Source organism: Hylobates moloch, unplaced genomic scaffold (genome assembly GCF_009828535.3).
Source record: "Hylobates moloch isolate HMO894 unplaced genomic scaffold, HMol_V3 SCAFFOLD_27, whole genome shotgun sequence".
Taxonomy (NCBI): Eukaryota; Metazoa; Chordata; class Mammalia; order Primates; family Hylobatidae; genus Hylobates; species Hylobates moloch.
Genome location: NW_026652302.1, coordinates 4462968 through 4479111, shown reverse-complemented (window position 1 = coordinate 4479111; position 16144 = coordinate 4462968). Strand labels below are relative to the sequence as shown.

Below are 16144 nucleotides of genomic sequence, written 5' to 3'. Positions count from 1 at the left end.
TAATAATGGGTGGAAGGATATACTACTTCTTAACCTTATTGGCTTAATATTTTAATAATGTCCATAAAATGCAGAGATTATATGTTATCCCAGCTGGGGCACTTCAGAGTAGGGGGGCACTTTTAATAATTATACCAGAATGCTGATGTATAATTCCTGTACACAGTCTAGTATAAAGCAGGATTTATACTGCTTGAAGGATAGTTTTCAAAATAGGCAAAAATCTTAACTGTTATACAAATACAAAAAGAGCATGTTTCATTTAACTCATAATAAGGGAACCAGTAAGAAGTTATAATAGGTTCCAAAGCTAATACAAAGTGTCACCTATTTATAGTCAGATTAGGGATGCTAAAATGAATTTACCTCTGGATGCAAAGCTGACAAACTGGTCAATATCCACAGGAAAATAATCAATTGCATTCCACTGGGCACAATTTGCATTTATATGGACAGAAATCATTTGCATTACTATCTGTTTTCTTCAGTTTGCAGAGTTTAAAATAGCTCAGAGATAATTTAAGCTTTACAGGATACCCACTAATTTTTTGCCCACAACAAAGACCTTCACAATTTTTCCCTGCACAGGCAAAACTGGATGGCTGGCCAGCCTAGTTACATGTCACATGTTCTCACTATTGTTTGCTTCATGTGATTTTGTACTTAACTGTTAATTGCTACTTTGTTGTTGTTTTCTTGTTTTGTTTTTTTTTAATTTTATTCTTGGATAGATTCCCATGGCTGTTGCCTTTTAAAAAGAGGATTTTTAGTAATAAAATCATGATTTTATTTTAGAGCTTATCAAGCTGCACAATATGAAGTCCCACTCCCTGTTCATATTTGAGATTAATTAGAACCCAAGCTGTTGTTATTTTGGGGGAAAATGCTACTTTTATTCTGTTTTGGTTGCCTACTCTGGGAGAACTTTAGGCATTTTGGCAAGAGGAGCTGAGCTATCTGCAGCTGTTCAAATACTTTAAGCCTTTGGGTTCATTGTGGATTTTCCTTTAACCCTCTCCCCCGACTTAAAAAAAAAACCAGCAGCCAACTGCATCGCCTGTTTTTTTTTTTTATTTCTGTTGTTTGGTAAGCAGCAGTTATACTTTTGTAACCAGAGGCTGTATTTATTTTCTGTGTTGGCAGTTCTGCCTAATGAATCAACTGGTATTGAATTCATAAAGGGAGATGCCCGTTCCCTCCCTCCATCTGTTTGCCAAATGTGTGTGTTCCCTCAGCTCTCAGTAGTGATTTCACTAAAGAGAGCCATTAGCAAGCGGTGTTCACCTTGAATTCTCAGTCCTCCGCCTGACTGAGAAATAGTGGTATTTTCCTCCTGTGATTCCATAGGGGTTGTGTGAGGTGAAGACCCACACAAGAGAAAGCATATTTGTTGTTTAAGTGTAACGTCTGGCTCTACATTACCGATGGCTTTAGTTTGGTTCTTGAGCCTTGGTTTGCTCCATCATGATGGGATGTCTGTCTCTGGACAGTGCTGTTGTCATGGGGATTGAAATTCCCTGAAAGAGAAGACAAGAGATCAATGAACCCTAGTAGGTTCTCTCAGACTGGGAGCCCATGATGCCTTACTGGAGTTGCATTACCTCCTCAGGAAATCCTTCCATACTTGTTGGTGATAGGGAGGAAATTCTTTCTGAGACTCTGCATTTCTGTAAAGCTCTGAGTCTAACGATGAATAGTAAGAATTTAGGTCAAACAACTTCAGTACCTGCTCCATGGTCTTTGGAGCAATTTGGAGAGTATCACTACCATCAAACCAAAAGGGTGGAATGGTTTTGTTGATGTTCAGTAGTGGACCATGAAGTAGAAGTATTTGTCTCTGCATTGGAGTCAAGAATCTGGGTAGAGGAGCCAGACAACTTTCCATCTCTTTCCAAGACAGATCTTCACATTGTAGTTATATTATTTTGTTTGAGATCTTGAAATTTCCAGGATACATACCCAATTGCTAATATTTCCAGGATACATACCCAATTGCAAATACACACTTTAAATATTTTTCAAAGGTAAGTATGAGTAATTTGGAGTTTTTGTTACCTGTGTATATATAACAGTGATGATGTTCTTTTCCCAGTGACATGCCCCAGTTTTTGATATTTTACATAGGCTTGAAAAATAATTTCTCTTGAATTTGATTTTATGAATGTTGTAATATCACTCTCCTAGGTACTAGGCTGGCTCATTTAGCTTACTAAATAGTTTTATAAGAACTAGGTGTCATTTAAGAAGTCTTTGGAGCACTGTTAAATGTTATTAATCTACCCTGACCTAGATAAGGGGCAGTTAACTCTTTTTAAATGTAAGGCCACTGACCCACCAAAGTCATGAACTGTTTACCTAAGAAACTTAATTGAAGCATTCCATTTATGTTTTAACCTCAATTTATCACCCCAAAACTTCCATCTAACATATGAATTAGTTTTGAAATTTACAGAAAAAGAGAAAGTATAAAACTTGCTTTTAAAGTGAAGAACATGAGGAAAACAATTTAATACATATAGAAAATAATAATACTGGTTAATGGGAGGAAGCTGAGAAGAGGAACAGAGAGTCAAAATGGCAAGAGACACTTGCCTGAGGGGAGTGGGGAATCCAGATACACATGAAGAGAAGAAAGGGTAGATTTGCACTGAGGAAAGTTCGACTCAAGGTAGAAGAGGAGGGAGGCTCCGTAGATTGTGGGATGATGTGATTCAGAGTTAAACTTGTTTCTGCAGTCTTTGGAAATATGACGAGACTTTTAAGGTGTAGTGACTCTCACAGCACTACTTCTGCTGTTGGAGGATTCGTTCTGAATGATAATCTACATCTGTTTAACAGATATGGGTTTATACTGGAGCCTGCATTGATCTGGCCACATCAAGCCAGGGCCCAAGGATTCATGACAGTCACATTTTATATCTAGGTTTTAATTTTTAGTTTCAGTTCTGTTTGAAATAGGCAAAGCAAAGATTTCATTTTTTTTTTTACAATGTAGTTGCTCAAATGAAATTTATTATTAAACAATTTTCATAAAAAACTTTTGTATAGAGATGAGGTCTCGCTATATTGCCCAGCTGGTCTCAAACTCTTGGGCTCCCACCTGAGGCTCCCAAAGTGTTGGGATTATAGATGTGAGGCACCACACCTGGCTAAAATTTATTATTAATATTTTTTATTTTTTTGAGACAGTATCTCACTCTGTCACCCAGGCTAGAGTGCAGTGAAACGATCTCGGCTCACTGCAACCTCCACCTCCCAGGTTCAAGCGATTCTCATGCCTCACCCTCCTGAGTAGCTCGGACTACAGGCACCCGCCACCACAGCTGGCTAATTTATGTATTTTTAGTAGAGATGGGGTTTCGGCATGTTGGCCAGGCTCGTCTCAAACTCCTGACCTCAAGTGATCCACCTGCCTCGGCCTCCCAAAGTGCTGGGATTACAGGAAGAGCCATTGCCCCGGCCAGTGTTTCAAATATTAAGTAATAATTGGGCATTGGGTTTCTGAATGGTTGATAATGAGAATAATTTTGCATGTATTTTTAAAAATTTGAAAAAAAATCGTTTCTACTTGGGTATTTCCTTTTTGGCCTGTATGAAGTTTTTTGATTTTTTGTTTATTTTTAAAAGTTTACCTTTTTTTTCCAGCCATCAAACACAGACCACCTGTTGGGACCATCCTAAAATGACCGAACTCTTTCAATCCCTTGGTAAGTGTTATTAATAGTAATAAATTAACCTAAACAACTGAAGAACTGTGTATTCTTTTTTTGGGGGCGGGGAGGAGAGTGGATTCTCGCTCTGTTGCCCAGGCTGGAGTGCAGTGGCGTGATCTCGGCTCACTGCAACCTCTGCCTCGCCTCTCGGATTCAAGCAATTCTCCTGCCTCAGGCTCCTGAGTAGCTGGGACTACAGGCGCCCGCTGCCACTCCCAGCTAATTTTTTGTATTTTAGTAGAGGCAGGGTTTTACCGTGTTGCCCAGGCTGGTCTCGAACTCCTGAGCTTAGGCAATCCACCCGCCTCAGCCTCCCAAAGTGCTAGGATTACATGCGTGAACCACTGTGCCCGGCTGAGAACTGTATATTGTTAAATAGGAGCTAATGACCAGCTTTTCTTACATGGCATATTAATGTTAAAAGAATCATGTCATTGACATTTAAAAGCAGTTAAATTTCTAAGGGCAATGCAGTAAACAGGTATTGCCTTTCTTAGGAGAATTGGGTGGTTTGAAATCATGTGAGCCAAAAAGGGTTGATTTACAGGGAGGAATGTAATTGTAGTTTTTACCTCCTTCGTATTGAGTCATCTTAATCTCGAGCTTTGCACGCAAAAAATATATATAGATATACAATTACAATATAGCCAACTTTAATCCACTGCCTTAAATTTGCTTTTGGCTCACTTTTTATTTAGTACATGCCATCAAATTAGCTCACCTAGTTTAAATTTGTCTAAATTGTTAAAAGCTAAATTCATTTTTATATAAAAATGCAAGAAAACACAGACAAGAATTCCGATTTTGTTTTAATTTCTAGTGCAATGTGGCTTTCAACTTATTGTTTAACCTATTTCCTCTGGTTGGTCCAGTGGTTTTTTTTAAGTTTTCTCTTTGGGTAGCTAAGGAGATGCTGGAGGGAAGAGCAGCACCTGAAGCCTCCCTCTCCCATTTCAATAAAAGGGATGCCCCCTTTTTTAATCTCTTTAAATGTTGGGCTTCTGTGTGAGTTTTTTTTTTTTTTTTTTTTGGTGTGTGAAGGGGCCTGCAAAAATTGGACAAACAAAAGACATAGAACTAGTTTGCTTAGTTTGTAAAATGAAGGGGCAAATTTTGATGATATCTGAATTTTCTTTTAACTCTACTAATCTCTGATACTCTGTCTTTAGGGGACAAAGAAAGAAATTACAATATCTATTGTTTCCAAAGAGTTGAGTATGGGTTATAGGATCATTTTAACCAGATCTGCAAAAGGGCAGAAAAACCAAATCAATCGGGATGGGAGGAGCATAGAAATAAGATGAGCTCCATGAATAGTGAGCTGGACAGTGTGGTTGGAAGAAAATGAAGTGTCCTTGGGGGAGATGCCGCTGGAGGAAAATCTCCTTTATCGGGAAAAAAAGGAAGGGCCCTCTGCCTACTGTGCAGTGCATTTAATAAGCCATATGACAGCTGTGCTTTCTCTTCATCACCTTCCTCTTTTTCCTACCAAAGGGCTGAAAGGGGTGGTACCTTTTCTCACCCATCATAAGGGTCATGGTGACACTCCTATAACAAATGACAGGTCAACCAGAAAAGCACAAGAAATTTACTTAATCAAAGTTTTACCTGACACGAGAGCCTTCAGAAGACTCAAAGACAACAGGGAAAAGTATCTATTTTTACACTTAGATTGAGTGAGGAATGGATGACTGCATTGAATTGTGATTGGATGAAAGGGTGTAATTTAATGATAATAGACGGAGAAGGGAATTCCAGCAAGGCCTATCTATTCAGATTCTTCTTGGCTTCTCCCTGTAGTGTATTCCTTTCCTCTAGGGACAGGATACCTGTCACAGGAGAATCTTCAGGAGAGAAGGGAGAAGGTCACAGTGAACTTGCTAGATTTTATGGCTTGCTTTGGGGAAGAGAAGTTCTAGTTTTTATGACCCACCTTGGGGAAGAGGAATTCTGGTTTCTATTTATCACTTTGGAAGGAGAAAGAGGGTCAGGAGACAAGAGACCCAGAGGTCAGAGAGACCTTACTTCTGAGGCCTGCCAGTCTCCTTCATTTCAAAGTACTCAACCCACCATGTTCTGAGCCCTGACACCTGTTTGAAAATACTTTCTTAGAATTTTCTCTGTAGCACTGCTTTGAGATATATCTCAACATGGTGCTAATGATCATTTAATTTTTTTCTTAAATACGTGTTGGGGAATTTGGGAGAAGACTTTTTATTTCAGGCAGACATAATATTTTTTCATCATCCAAAGTAACCAGATACATTCTGGGCATTCAATATATATTCAATAATAAGCCTATCTTCGAATTCTTCCTTTTTCTATTTCAGCTGACCTGAATAACGTACGTTTTTCTGCCTACCGTACAGCAATCAAAATCCGAAGACTACAAAAAGCACTATGTTGTGAGTTATTCTTCCAAAGTTAATCAATCTGTTACTTGAATTGCCTTTTTTTTTTTTCCAAGAGAAAGATAAATGAAGAGGATGGAGTGTTTGCCAAGTTAATCTGGTTTTCAGTGTACCTCACTCAAGGAGTTGGTTTTGTTTCTATAAATGTTTTATTACTTGCCCCATCAGTGTGCAGTACTGAACACATGCCATTCTTACTTGGAGAACAAAATTAACCAAAACACAGGAGTAATGTAAAAAGCTTTTTCAAAAATTGTGCTGCCACCCAATTTAAAAGGATTAAATCAAAGAAAGTATTAAGTCATGTGTTTTCAGTACCTTTTGCCCATTTGGAAGCGTAGAGTTCCAGTTTGTCTCAATATAACTGTATATAAAGAAACACTAAAAAATCACATTCCTGATCTAAAATTGAACTGGCACCTTAACAAGTGAGATAAAATGCTCTATTTTCTTTTAAATATATCTTGAGACATTTAGTATTATCATTGCATTTTTCCTGTGGAGGATGTGTTCAGAGTGGAATTCTGTGACAGTCCTTTCATCGAAAGGATATTTCCCCCTGCAAAATAACCTAAAATTAAGTAGCAGTGTGAGTACTTAGCATATAGATTTATGCTATCTGGATTCTATTTGTGGTTTTAGTTCTAATGATTGAGTCTACCCTAGGCCTTGTCAGATAGTTGATGTGGAAAGTGATATTTACCTATTCTTTTAAGATAGGGTAAATTGAAAAGTTTCAAGTATTCTTGTTTGCTACCTTTTGTTAACTGTTAATATACGTGTAGGCAGTTCAGTGATGCTTTGAAAATTATGCTTTGAAAAATGATACGTTAGAGTTGAAAAATCTGCTGCTTGGAAGTCAATAGAAATTAGCAATAAATTTTAAGCTGGCTGCAGGAAGAGTTAAGAGAGGTATAACGTCATTGAGAAAAAACAGGAATGCAAAGCTTGAAAATAAGAAAAGCTTAAGCTATATATGGAAGAGAAGTCTACAGGGCTGAAAGACACCTCCAGATAAGGCAACAAGGAAGAATGAGATGACCTTGACTCTTGCATAATCCACAGATCCTCTAAGATAATTAGCAGGTTGTAGTAGTTGCAGCAAGTGTTGCGGAATTACCAGGACAAAGCAAAGAAAGCCACCACGTGCTGGCTACTGATCAGTATGTTGAGCAAAAAGAGAATAGGAAGTAAATTATGAACACACAAAAGGGATGTTTGGTCTGCGCAGGAGTCCATGGTGACAGCAGTTTTGAAAGAGGCTCAGCTGCACATCCAGGATCCAGTTGACGGGTCTGGAAGTTCTTCTTAGGCCTGATGAGCTGTAAAATGAGGACAAATGACTCAGCCACAAAATTTCCATTGACAGAAGACTGCTTTTTGTTGTTATGAACATGGTCCCAGTTTTCAAAAACACTTCTGGGTGGATAAACATATTAACACATTTGGTGTTTTCTTCTCTTGGTTCTTTGGATTCCTAAAGAAAAAAAACCCCTCCTCAGCTCTTCCCCTCAAACCTGAGAGGAACAGAAGGGACGCTCCTCCAACTTCTAAACTAAACAAGATTGGTAATGACAATTAAACAACTAAATGACAGCTAGAAAAGGGCTAGATTGTATTGGATTTCAAGTATATGAGGTACTTTCTTCAGAGCCAACTGGCCTTCACTTTTCCCATAGCCTTCTCCCACTGCCCTCCAGCCAAGGCCTGTGGGCTACTCCTGGAGCTCACCAGTTTATTATTAATCTGCTTCTTCCTCTCCCTTCCTTTCCGTTTACTAGAAATACCCTGACCCTTTCTCTGCAATGGCCTGTAACCCTTTTTTCCTCCCAAATACTGTTAAAGATTTACCTCTTTTGGAAACATTTACAAGCTAATCCTACCCGTCTCCACGTTTTTCCCAGTAGTTTATGATTGCCTGTAATAGCAGGTTCTCTCACCTTAGTGACAAGTGCTTGCCTTTGTATGCTCGAATAATGTTAGGTGGATTGTCCCGTCTCCACTGTGAACTACTTTAGGTCATGGCTGTCTCTCATTATGTGCATATCCCCACCCAGCATAAGGCAGAGGGCAGTGTCATTGTTCATTCATCTGTTGGGCTCCAAGATTGTGCAGGAGATAAAACAGTATAAAGAGACTTGATTCTCACACTGAAGGAACTCATATTTGGAGAACGTTGCACGTGGACCCAGTGCCCTGCTTACAAAAGATTGCTGCTGCCCTCAGAATGGAATGGTCTTTGCCTGGCTCACCTCTCTGTCCACCTCCTTCCCTCTGCTCTGCCGGGGCATCACCATTTCATCATCCACTTAGTGATAGAAATGGCAAACGCTGTATTCCATTCCTCCTGCCTAAAAAGCACTTGTCCTAGCGCTTTGTATAGGTTGGTGCAAAAATAATTGCTGTTTTTGCCATTAAAAGTAAGTTAGGATATTTCATTAAAAGTAATGGCAAAAACCTCAATTACTTTTGCACCAACTTAATACTTCTGTTCTTCCCTTGGCTGGTACACTCATTCCTGTAGGTCTCAATGTTGTTGATCACCTCTCTTTTAATGAAGTTTTCGATGGCTCCTCATAGAACTGTTCTTTTCCTTACATGACACTTCTGGTGCTTGGTTTAGGCAGTAAGGCAAAGTGTCAGTCGTAATTTTTAATATTCTGTTTATTAGTTATTGTTTCCTTCTCCATCATGGGAGGGATCAGTCTGTGTTCATCTCTACTTAGGACCTCATACAATTTCTGGCACGGAGCAGGGTTTCTTAGGACACATTGAGTGAATGACTTCAGTTTGAAGGTTGTATAGCAGTACGCCAGAAGATGTGTCCAAGGAGATGTATAGCAGTACGCCAGAAGATGTGTCCAAGGAGATTTACAGCAGCACTTTTTAATAGTAAAACTTACTCAGTTTTGGCGTATTTGTAAATATAATACAGCAGCAAAAATCAATGAGCTACTAATCAGCATCAACATGATTTAATCTTAGAACTATAAAACTAAATGAAAAAATTAAATGGCAGAAAAAAATGTGTACCACTGTGTTCCATTTATATGTAGTTCAAACCCATGCAAAACTAACGCTATATACACTTTTAAAAACTGAAAGTGAAATACAAAGGTTAATGGTTACCCCTGTAATTGTAAGAGGATGTAATTAGGCAGGATTTCCAAGGAGCTTCCAAGATAGTGGTAACATTCTGTTTTTTTCAGCTGTGTGATGGACTAATGGGTGTTTGTTCTATTATTTTCTTTTAGACCACACATAGGTATTTTCTGTATTCCTTTGTATTTTGATTTTGAAACTTTATGTGATAGATAATAGCAGAGAAGCAAAAGAGAAGTATGTTCTGAGGAGGGAGAGAGTCCCCTCATTATGAAGAAGAAGGCAGGTTTCCTTGATTAATGGGCATATGAGCCAGGCTATAAAAGGCACCTGGGATTTAGGGATTTAGGCATGGGACAGTTAATTGGGGATAAGAAGGGAAGGAGTTATCTGTGTGAGAATTAAGGTGTGGATGGCGTTCAGGGAACATCAAGTTATAGAGTCTGAATGGAATAGCTTAGCTATTTTGTCCAATATCCAGAAATTTCCTTAAAGTTAGTTTAGGTCAATTTGAAGGTCATTTCTTTCCTGAAATTCCTTTCTGTTTTGTTCCTCAAGTTCTTATTGTGTTGTATTTCATGTTTGGATATTTTTCGTTATAGAATGGGGAGCCATGAGGCATTTTCTGTATTGTGGGAGTTTAGAGATAGGGCCAGAGGTGGAATTATGCTTTAGGGAATATCTAAGAAAGACCAAAGGGCAGAGAACAGAGAATGGGTAAATAGTTCAGGCGAAGGATGACCAAGGCTGAGCTGGCTGGGAGTTGTAGGAGGGGAGATGAGGGTCTGGATTTTTAAGGCTGCCTGAGGAAGAACTGATGACTGGGGGTATTGAGTAGTTGGTAAATTGTGGTGGGTAGAAGAAGGAAGGATGTTAGGATATTTCACGGTTTGCAGACTGGATTTCATCATGACAAGAAGGTCAGGCCTTTATGGGCAGAGGTTCCTAAAAGAGAATTATATAGCTCTTGTAGGGATCAGAGCAATGGGACGTGGGTCAAGTGTTGAGGCAGGAGATCAGCAGGGGAAAAGAGAATCTGGAGCCATCCAAAGAGAAGCAATAACAGAAGTAAGGGGAGTGAGTGAGGGCCTCAGGCTCACAGAGTGAAAGGCCAGATGTGAAACCTTGAGCTCTGCCTATATTTCTGGGGAAGAGGAGATAGGGGAAATGCTAAAAATAATAATAATAATAATAAAATAAAAAAATAAAGAATGGCCACATAGCTTGACACCTGGAGAAGTGTCACAGAAGCCCAAGATTGGGTGCTTAACAGTGTTCATTGTTTTGCAGAACAGGAGAATGATGATGCATTTCTATTCCATCCCCTGTGTCTCGTATGTGGGATTAAAGAAAAAATCAGAAAGTTGGATAGAAAATGATTCTGCTGTTTGTTTCATTTGCCTCATGACTGAGCTTGTCATTTTTCTCCCTTTGAAATGAGAAAATCTTAATCATAATTTTCTATGATTTAAATGTAGTCAGTTCTTTAAAGGTACCTAAATGTGACACATTTCAGGAGGATTTATGCTTGACTTAGGCACTAAGACAAAGTGTCAGAGTAAATCACTAAAAATTGAAGACATGATAGTCTGTGGGGTGTGGCAAATTAGTGTCACAGCTACAGAGTGTATAACCAGGGAGACTTCAGAAAGAAATGCAAGGACAGCCTGATGCAGGAAATGGGCTTTTTGGAATTTGGTCTGTTGTCACCTGATGCCATGTGGGGATCCAACAGCAGTGCTGTGTTACTGGCATAATTAATGTTGGAATTCAGAAAACTTAGAGCCTTTTGGCCATATTTGAATATGTTCCTTGGTGTCTGTGGGGAGCTGTAGTTCCCCAGCTACTGCCCTTTATTAAACACTGTCCTTTGTCAGGCATTTTGCTTCTGCCCTCTAGAGGTTAACAATTGAAAACTGTTTACAGTTGACCCTTGACACCCAAAACTTAACATGTTAACAGTCAATTAACACATATTTGATATGCTATGTATTATATACTCTTATTCTACAACAAAGTAAGCTAGAGAAAAGAAAATAGAAAGTATTAAAAGACAAAATATATTTAATGTTCACTAAGTGGAAGTGATCATCATAAAGGGTCTTCATCCTCGTTGACTTCATGTTGATTAAACTGAGGGGGAGGAAGAAGAGGAGCAGTTGGTGTTGCTGTCTCAGGGGTAACAGAGGCAGAAAGGGTAGAGGAGGGAAGAGAGGCAGGCACATTCAGTGCTTAACTTTAATTGAAAAAACTCCATGTGTAGGTGGACCCTCACAGTTCAAACTGGCGCTATTCAAGCGTCAACTGTACAGGGCAAAGAAATGAGGTAAGAATTACAGTGAAAATTCCAGATGGTTCTTAGTTTTTTTCTGACCCCTTCTCTAACTCATATGAAGCTTATTTGACTTATTTTTGTTATTAGCTTAAGTTTACCAATGATACATTTGACATCTGAAGGAAATGGATTGGTTCGTTATCCAGACTTGTATGTTTTATGTTTATCTCTTTAAAAAAAAAAGAAAAAAAAAGTCTTCCCTGTTGAGTTGTTTTTGAAATCATTTTACTCTATGCGTTTAAAGCAGTTCTTTTAATTTGTAGATAACTTAAAAAATAAATAATTCTGTGTTACTCAGACAGCTAGCATGGACACATTTCATATGTCTTTAAAAATTCAAAATTATTAGTTATTCAATGGTCACAAATGGATAAATACAAATACTATTTGTTCGTTTTAGTTAACTGTCAAAATATGTTATATTTTTTGAGAGAACAGTTTTTGCATCAGGCGAAGAGAAAGAAGTTGGTTTTATATGTATATAACCTTATTTTTTCTCTTTGCCTCTTATTTTTAATTCTAAAAGTTAAATATATAACATATATGTAAATAACCAACTATTTTCTCTTTGCCTCTTATTTTTTAATGCTAAAAAGTTAAAAAAATCAGCAAAAATAAGATTAGAGTTCTTCTAGTCTAATTTTTTTATGCTAAAAGGTTAAATACAGAGAGAAAGAATTTTATAAAAACTGATGTCTATGAGCAGACCTTAAATTAGTGTGGGCTCTGATTTTCCTTACCCAGATGTTTAAATTTAGAAGAGTCATCTCCACACTCAATAAATGTATAGATAGATACATGGTAGTTTGATAATCTGCTTTGTCTCTTTGTTTTCAGTTAGTGAATGAATGACTTAAAATTGATTAAATTAAAAAAATTTTTGTCGTTTTCATCTAAACTCCTCCTTCAGGCCTTTGCAGGCCTCCCCTTGGGCAGTGTGTGCCTGGATCATGCATTTCTCCTGTCTGTTTCACTGTAGGCAAACACCACTCGTGTGTAAGTCACGCATCACCCACACTGCAGTCCACCATTCCTTAGAGCCTCTGGGCTTGAGTGAATTCTTGCCTTTTCTCAAGCACTTCTCTAAACCTGGAATTCTTTCCTCACTTCATGTGGATCTCTTGTATTTTACCCATTTTTCTAAGCCCATTTCAAATCGCACCTCTCCAGGGAGCCTTTTCCAGTTGTCCTTCCTCTCCTAGAAGTAGTAGCTCTAGCAGAAATTTGCATATTCTTCTCATAGGGCATGTTTACTCCTCCTTTTAGTAAAGCCATCAGTATGTTTTTCAGAGCAGGGGCTCTGCCTTTGCCTCCTGTGCACACCCTCCTGGCTCTAGCCCCAGCCATGCCTACCATAGATGTTGTACACATGAAGAGTAAGGATGGGAACAAATTTGTGAAGACCAACGGATGTGGGGACTGTCTAGTACTTCTTCTTAGCTACAGGTCACCTCTGTGTCTAGAGTACTGACTGCTCTAGTACTTCTTCTTAGCTACAGGTCACCTCTGTGTCAGAGCATCATTGGAAGTAAACCAGGTTAGGGCCAGATTGTGACAATCTTATAGATCAGGCTTGATTCAACAGGCAGTGGAGAGCTGTTATTTTTCTATAAAACCTGTTTTTTAATATGGAGCATCTTCAGTAAACTTTGTATGTAATGATGTACATGATAAAAAACTGTTTAAGAACAATTAGTTTGGCTGTGATACAAAGAATAAAGAGAACAGTGCACAGGCTGTTTGCAGGAGTTAAGATGAGGAGAGCAGTGTAATATTTGAGATGTGTTGCCATTTGGAGTAGAGTGAGAGATTTATGCCTTGCTACATTTAAAAGCAAAAAGAGCCTGGCAAAGGGAAAGCCGGAAAAAGAAAGTAGGAACAATTAATATTCCAAAGAGCAAAAAATGAGATAAGATTGGGAAGCGACAGAGTTCAGATTCAAAAGTATGAAAGTGTGGTAAAATGTAAGAATAGAAATGTGTTTGTTTCTTTAAAAGCTGAAATTTAGCTAACAAGGATAGATTCTTAAATTGAAGAATCAAGCTAAATACTTGAGACTAGAAATGCCTTTGTTGTGATGTTGTTATGTAATGTAATGTAATGTAATGACTGTACACATTCCTTCTTCTCTCCTGGTTAGTGGATCTCTTAGAGTTGAGTACAACAAATGAAATTTTCAAACAGCACAAGTTGAACCAAAATGACCAGCTCCTCAGTGTTCCAGATGTCATCAACTGTCTGACAACAACTTATGATGGACTTGAGCAAATGCATAAGGACCTGGTCAACGTTCCACTCTGTGTTGATATGTGTCTCAATTGGTTGCTCAATGTGTATGACACGTAAGTTTATATTTTTCTCATTAAAATACAATCATTGAATGAAATATGTTAATAGAAAATGTCTGATTTTTAAGTGAATTTTTTAATAAGTGCTTTCAAATTACTTTCCCAGTGGAAATATTTATGTTGTTGAAAATGAATGATTTTACAAGTCATTGAGCTTCTTAACAAACAATAGAACAGAAAAGAATGTACATCTTTCATTTTAAAATTTTGCTTCAATTTACAAAGACTGTCAAATTTATAGTATTCTTTGCCAAGAAGCTAGGTGAAACAGTATAACTAAGTCCTACTTTCTTCTTGTTTCATAATGTCTCACAGTATTCTTTTTTCAAAATAAAAAATATTCTATTTATTGTTATGAATTACAATAATTTATTAGCTCATAATAATCTGCTCTACAATCTTTGTAATCCAACTGAAGAGTGATTTGAATGGCCATGAACGAGATAGTCTTTTAATATTCGCTTTATTTGCATAGTGGTTATGTGTGTGTGTGTGTGTGTGTGTGTGTGTGTGTACATATATGGTGTTTTAAATAATTTATGCTACAGGACACTTTAATATCTGTCATTTAATTAGGTACTCACTGTTCATAAAGCACACTCAACTCCCAGCATAACTCATTTGCCATTAACTTGGCCCTTTTGAATACGACAGTGCATTTGTGAAATAGTTCTAGAAAGACCTGCTGTGGGCTGATATTTCTGAAACATTAGGAATTACTAATTGTTCTGGTAGGGGGTTAAAGTATGCAAAGATGAAATAAGAAAACTAGAACTGGGCCGGGCGTGGTGGCTCACACCTGTAATCTCAGCACTTTGGGAGGCCAAGGTGGGTGGATGACCTGAGGTTAGGAGTTTGAGACCAGCCTGACCAACATGGTGAAACCCTGTCTCTACTAAAAATACAAAAATTAGCCAGGCATCATGGCAGGTGCCTGTAATCTCAGCTACTTGGGAGGCTGAGGCAGGAGAATCTCTTGAACCCAGGAGGTAAAGGTTGCAGTGAGCTGAGATCACGCCACTCCACTCCAGTCTGGGTGACAGAGCAAGACTGTCTCAAAAAAAAAAAAAAAAGAAAAGAAAACTAGAACTGTTGTTTTGCCTCTCATACCCAAAAAGTTATTGTCTATTAATTAGCTACATGAAAATTTGTATTTACCAACCTTCGATTTAGAGATAAAGAAGATAGATGATCATTCATAAATGCACACATTTAGGAGCTGATTGGTTCTGTATAAGAAGTAAATAATGATGATGATAGCTTTAGCAATGAGCTGACTAAAGTTTGGGTTTTTTTTTCTATTTCTTTTAGTTTACATGTAATAACTGTACATATTTATAAGGTACACAGTGATATTTCAATACATGCATACAGTTTGTAAAAATCAAATCAGGGAAGTTAAAATATCCATCACCTGAAATATTCATTACTTCTTTATGTTGGAAACATTCAGAATCCTCTGTTCTATCTTTTGAACCTGTGAGAAAAATTATTGTTTACTATATTCACACTACAGTGCTGTAGAACATTAGAACTTATTCCCCCTACCTATATGTACTTTTGTACCAATTAATGAAACTTTCCCTATCCTCCTCTATTTTTTTAATTAGAAAAGTATTTTATCTTTCAGCATTCACAAATATCATAACAAAGTCTTTCTAAATAATCAGCCACTGTGTGCTTGAGGGCTCTTAAGAAGCTCACTGAAGCATGAGTCTCAGTTACCATAATGAATACAGGATTTGCGATATCCCTGTCTGATATTTTTAATACATTTCATTTTAATGCACATTTTAAGTTCTCCTAGGGTAAAATATTACCATTAGCCTTAATCCACCATTAAGTTGCTCTTCAATAATTTAAATCCTAAAAAGATACTTTTTCATAGTAAATTCACCAAAATAGTTGGTCAAAGATGTTTTAACTACAAAGCCTGTAACTTAACTTTTACATCCCAGGAAAATTGCTAAATTAATAGAATACTTAGGAACTCCATTCTGTCCTATAGAATATGGTAGAGGTGTACATCTTGAACTACATTTTAAGGAAGAACTGGAGAAGAGGTTCAGTTGCCTTCTGTTGTCTGTGACTCTGACACAGTGTTTTGGTTTTCTGGGGCTGCCATAACAAAGAATGATAGACTGGATGGCTTCAACAAGAGAAATTTATTTCCTAACAGTTCTAGACACTAAGAGTGTGAGATCAAGGTGTTGGCCGGGTTGCGTCTTTATGGAA

General features: G+C 37.8%; 1 protein-coding gene across 8 annotated transcripts in view; it reads left to right on the top strand.

Moving 5' to 3' along the window:
* LOC116463082 (utrophin) overlaps positions 1–16144 on the top strand; it is a 565754-nt gene that overhangs the window by 482520 nt on the left and 67090 nt on the right. For all 8 annotated transcript variants that reach the window (XM_032146039.2, XM_032146038.2, XM_032146037.2 and 5 more), the window contains 3 exons: positions 3646–3707; positions 6044–6118; positions 13702–13903. In XM_032146039.2, coding sequence (XP_032001930.1) covers positions 3646–3707; positions 6044–6118; positions 13702–13903 — 339 coding nt within the window. The remainder of the gene's footprint in view (positions 1–3645; positions 3708–6043; positions 6119–13701; positions 13904–16144) is intronic.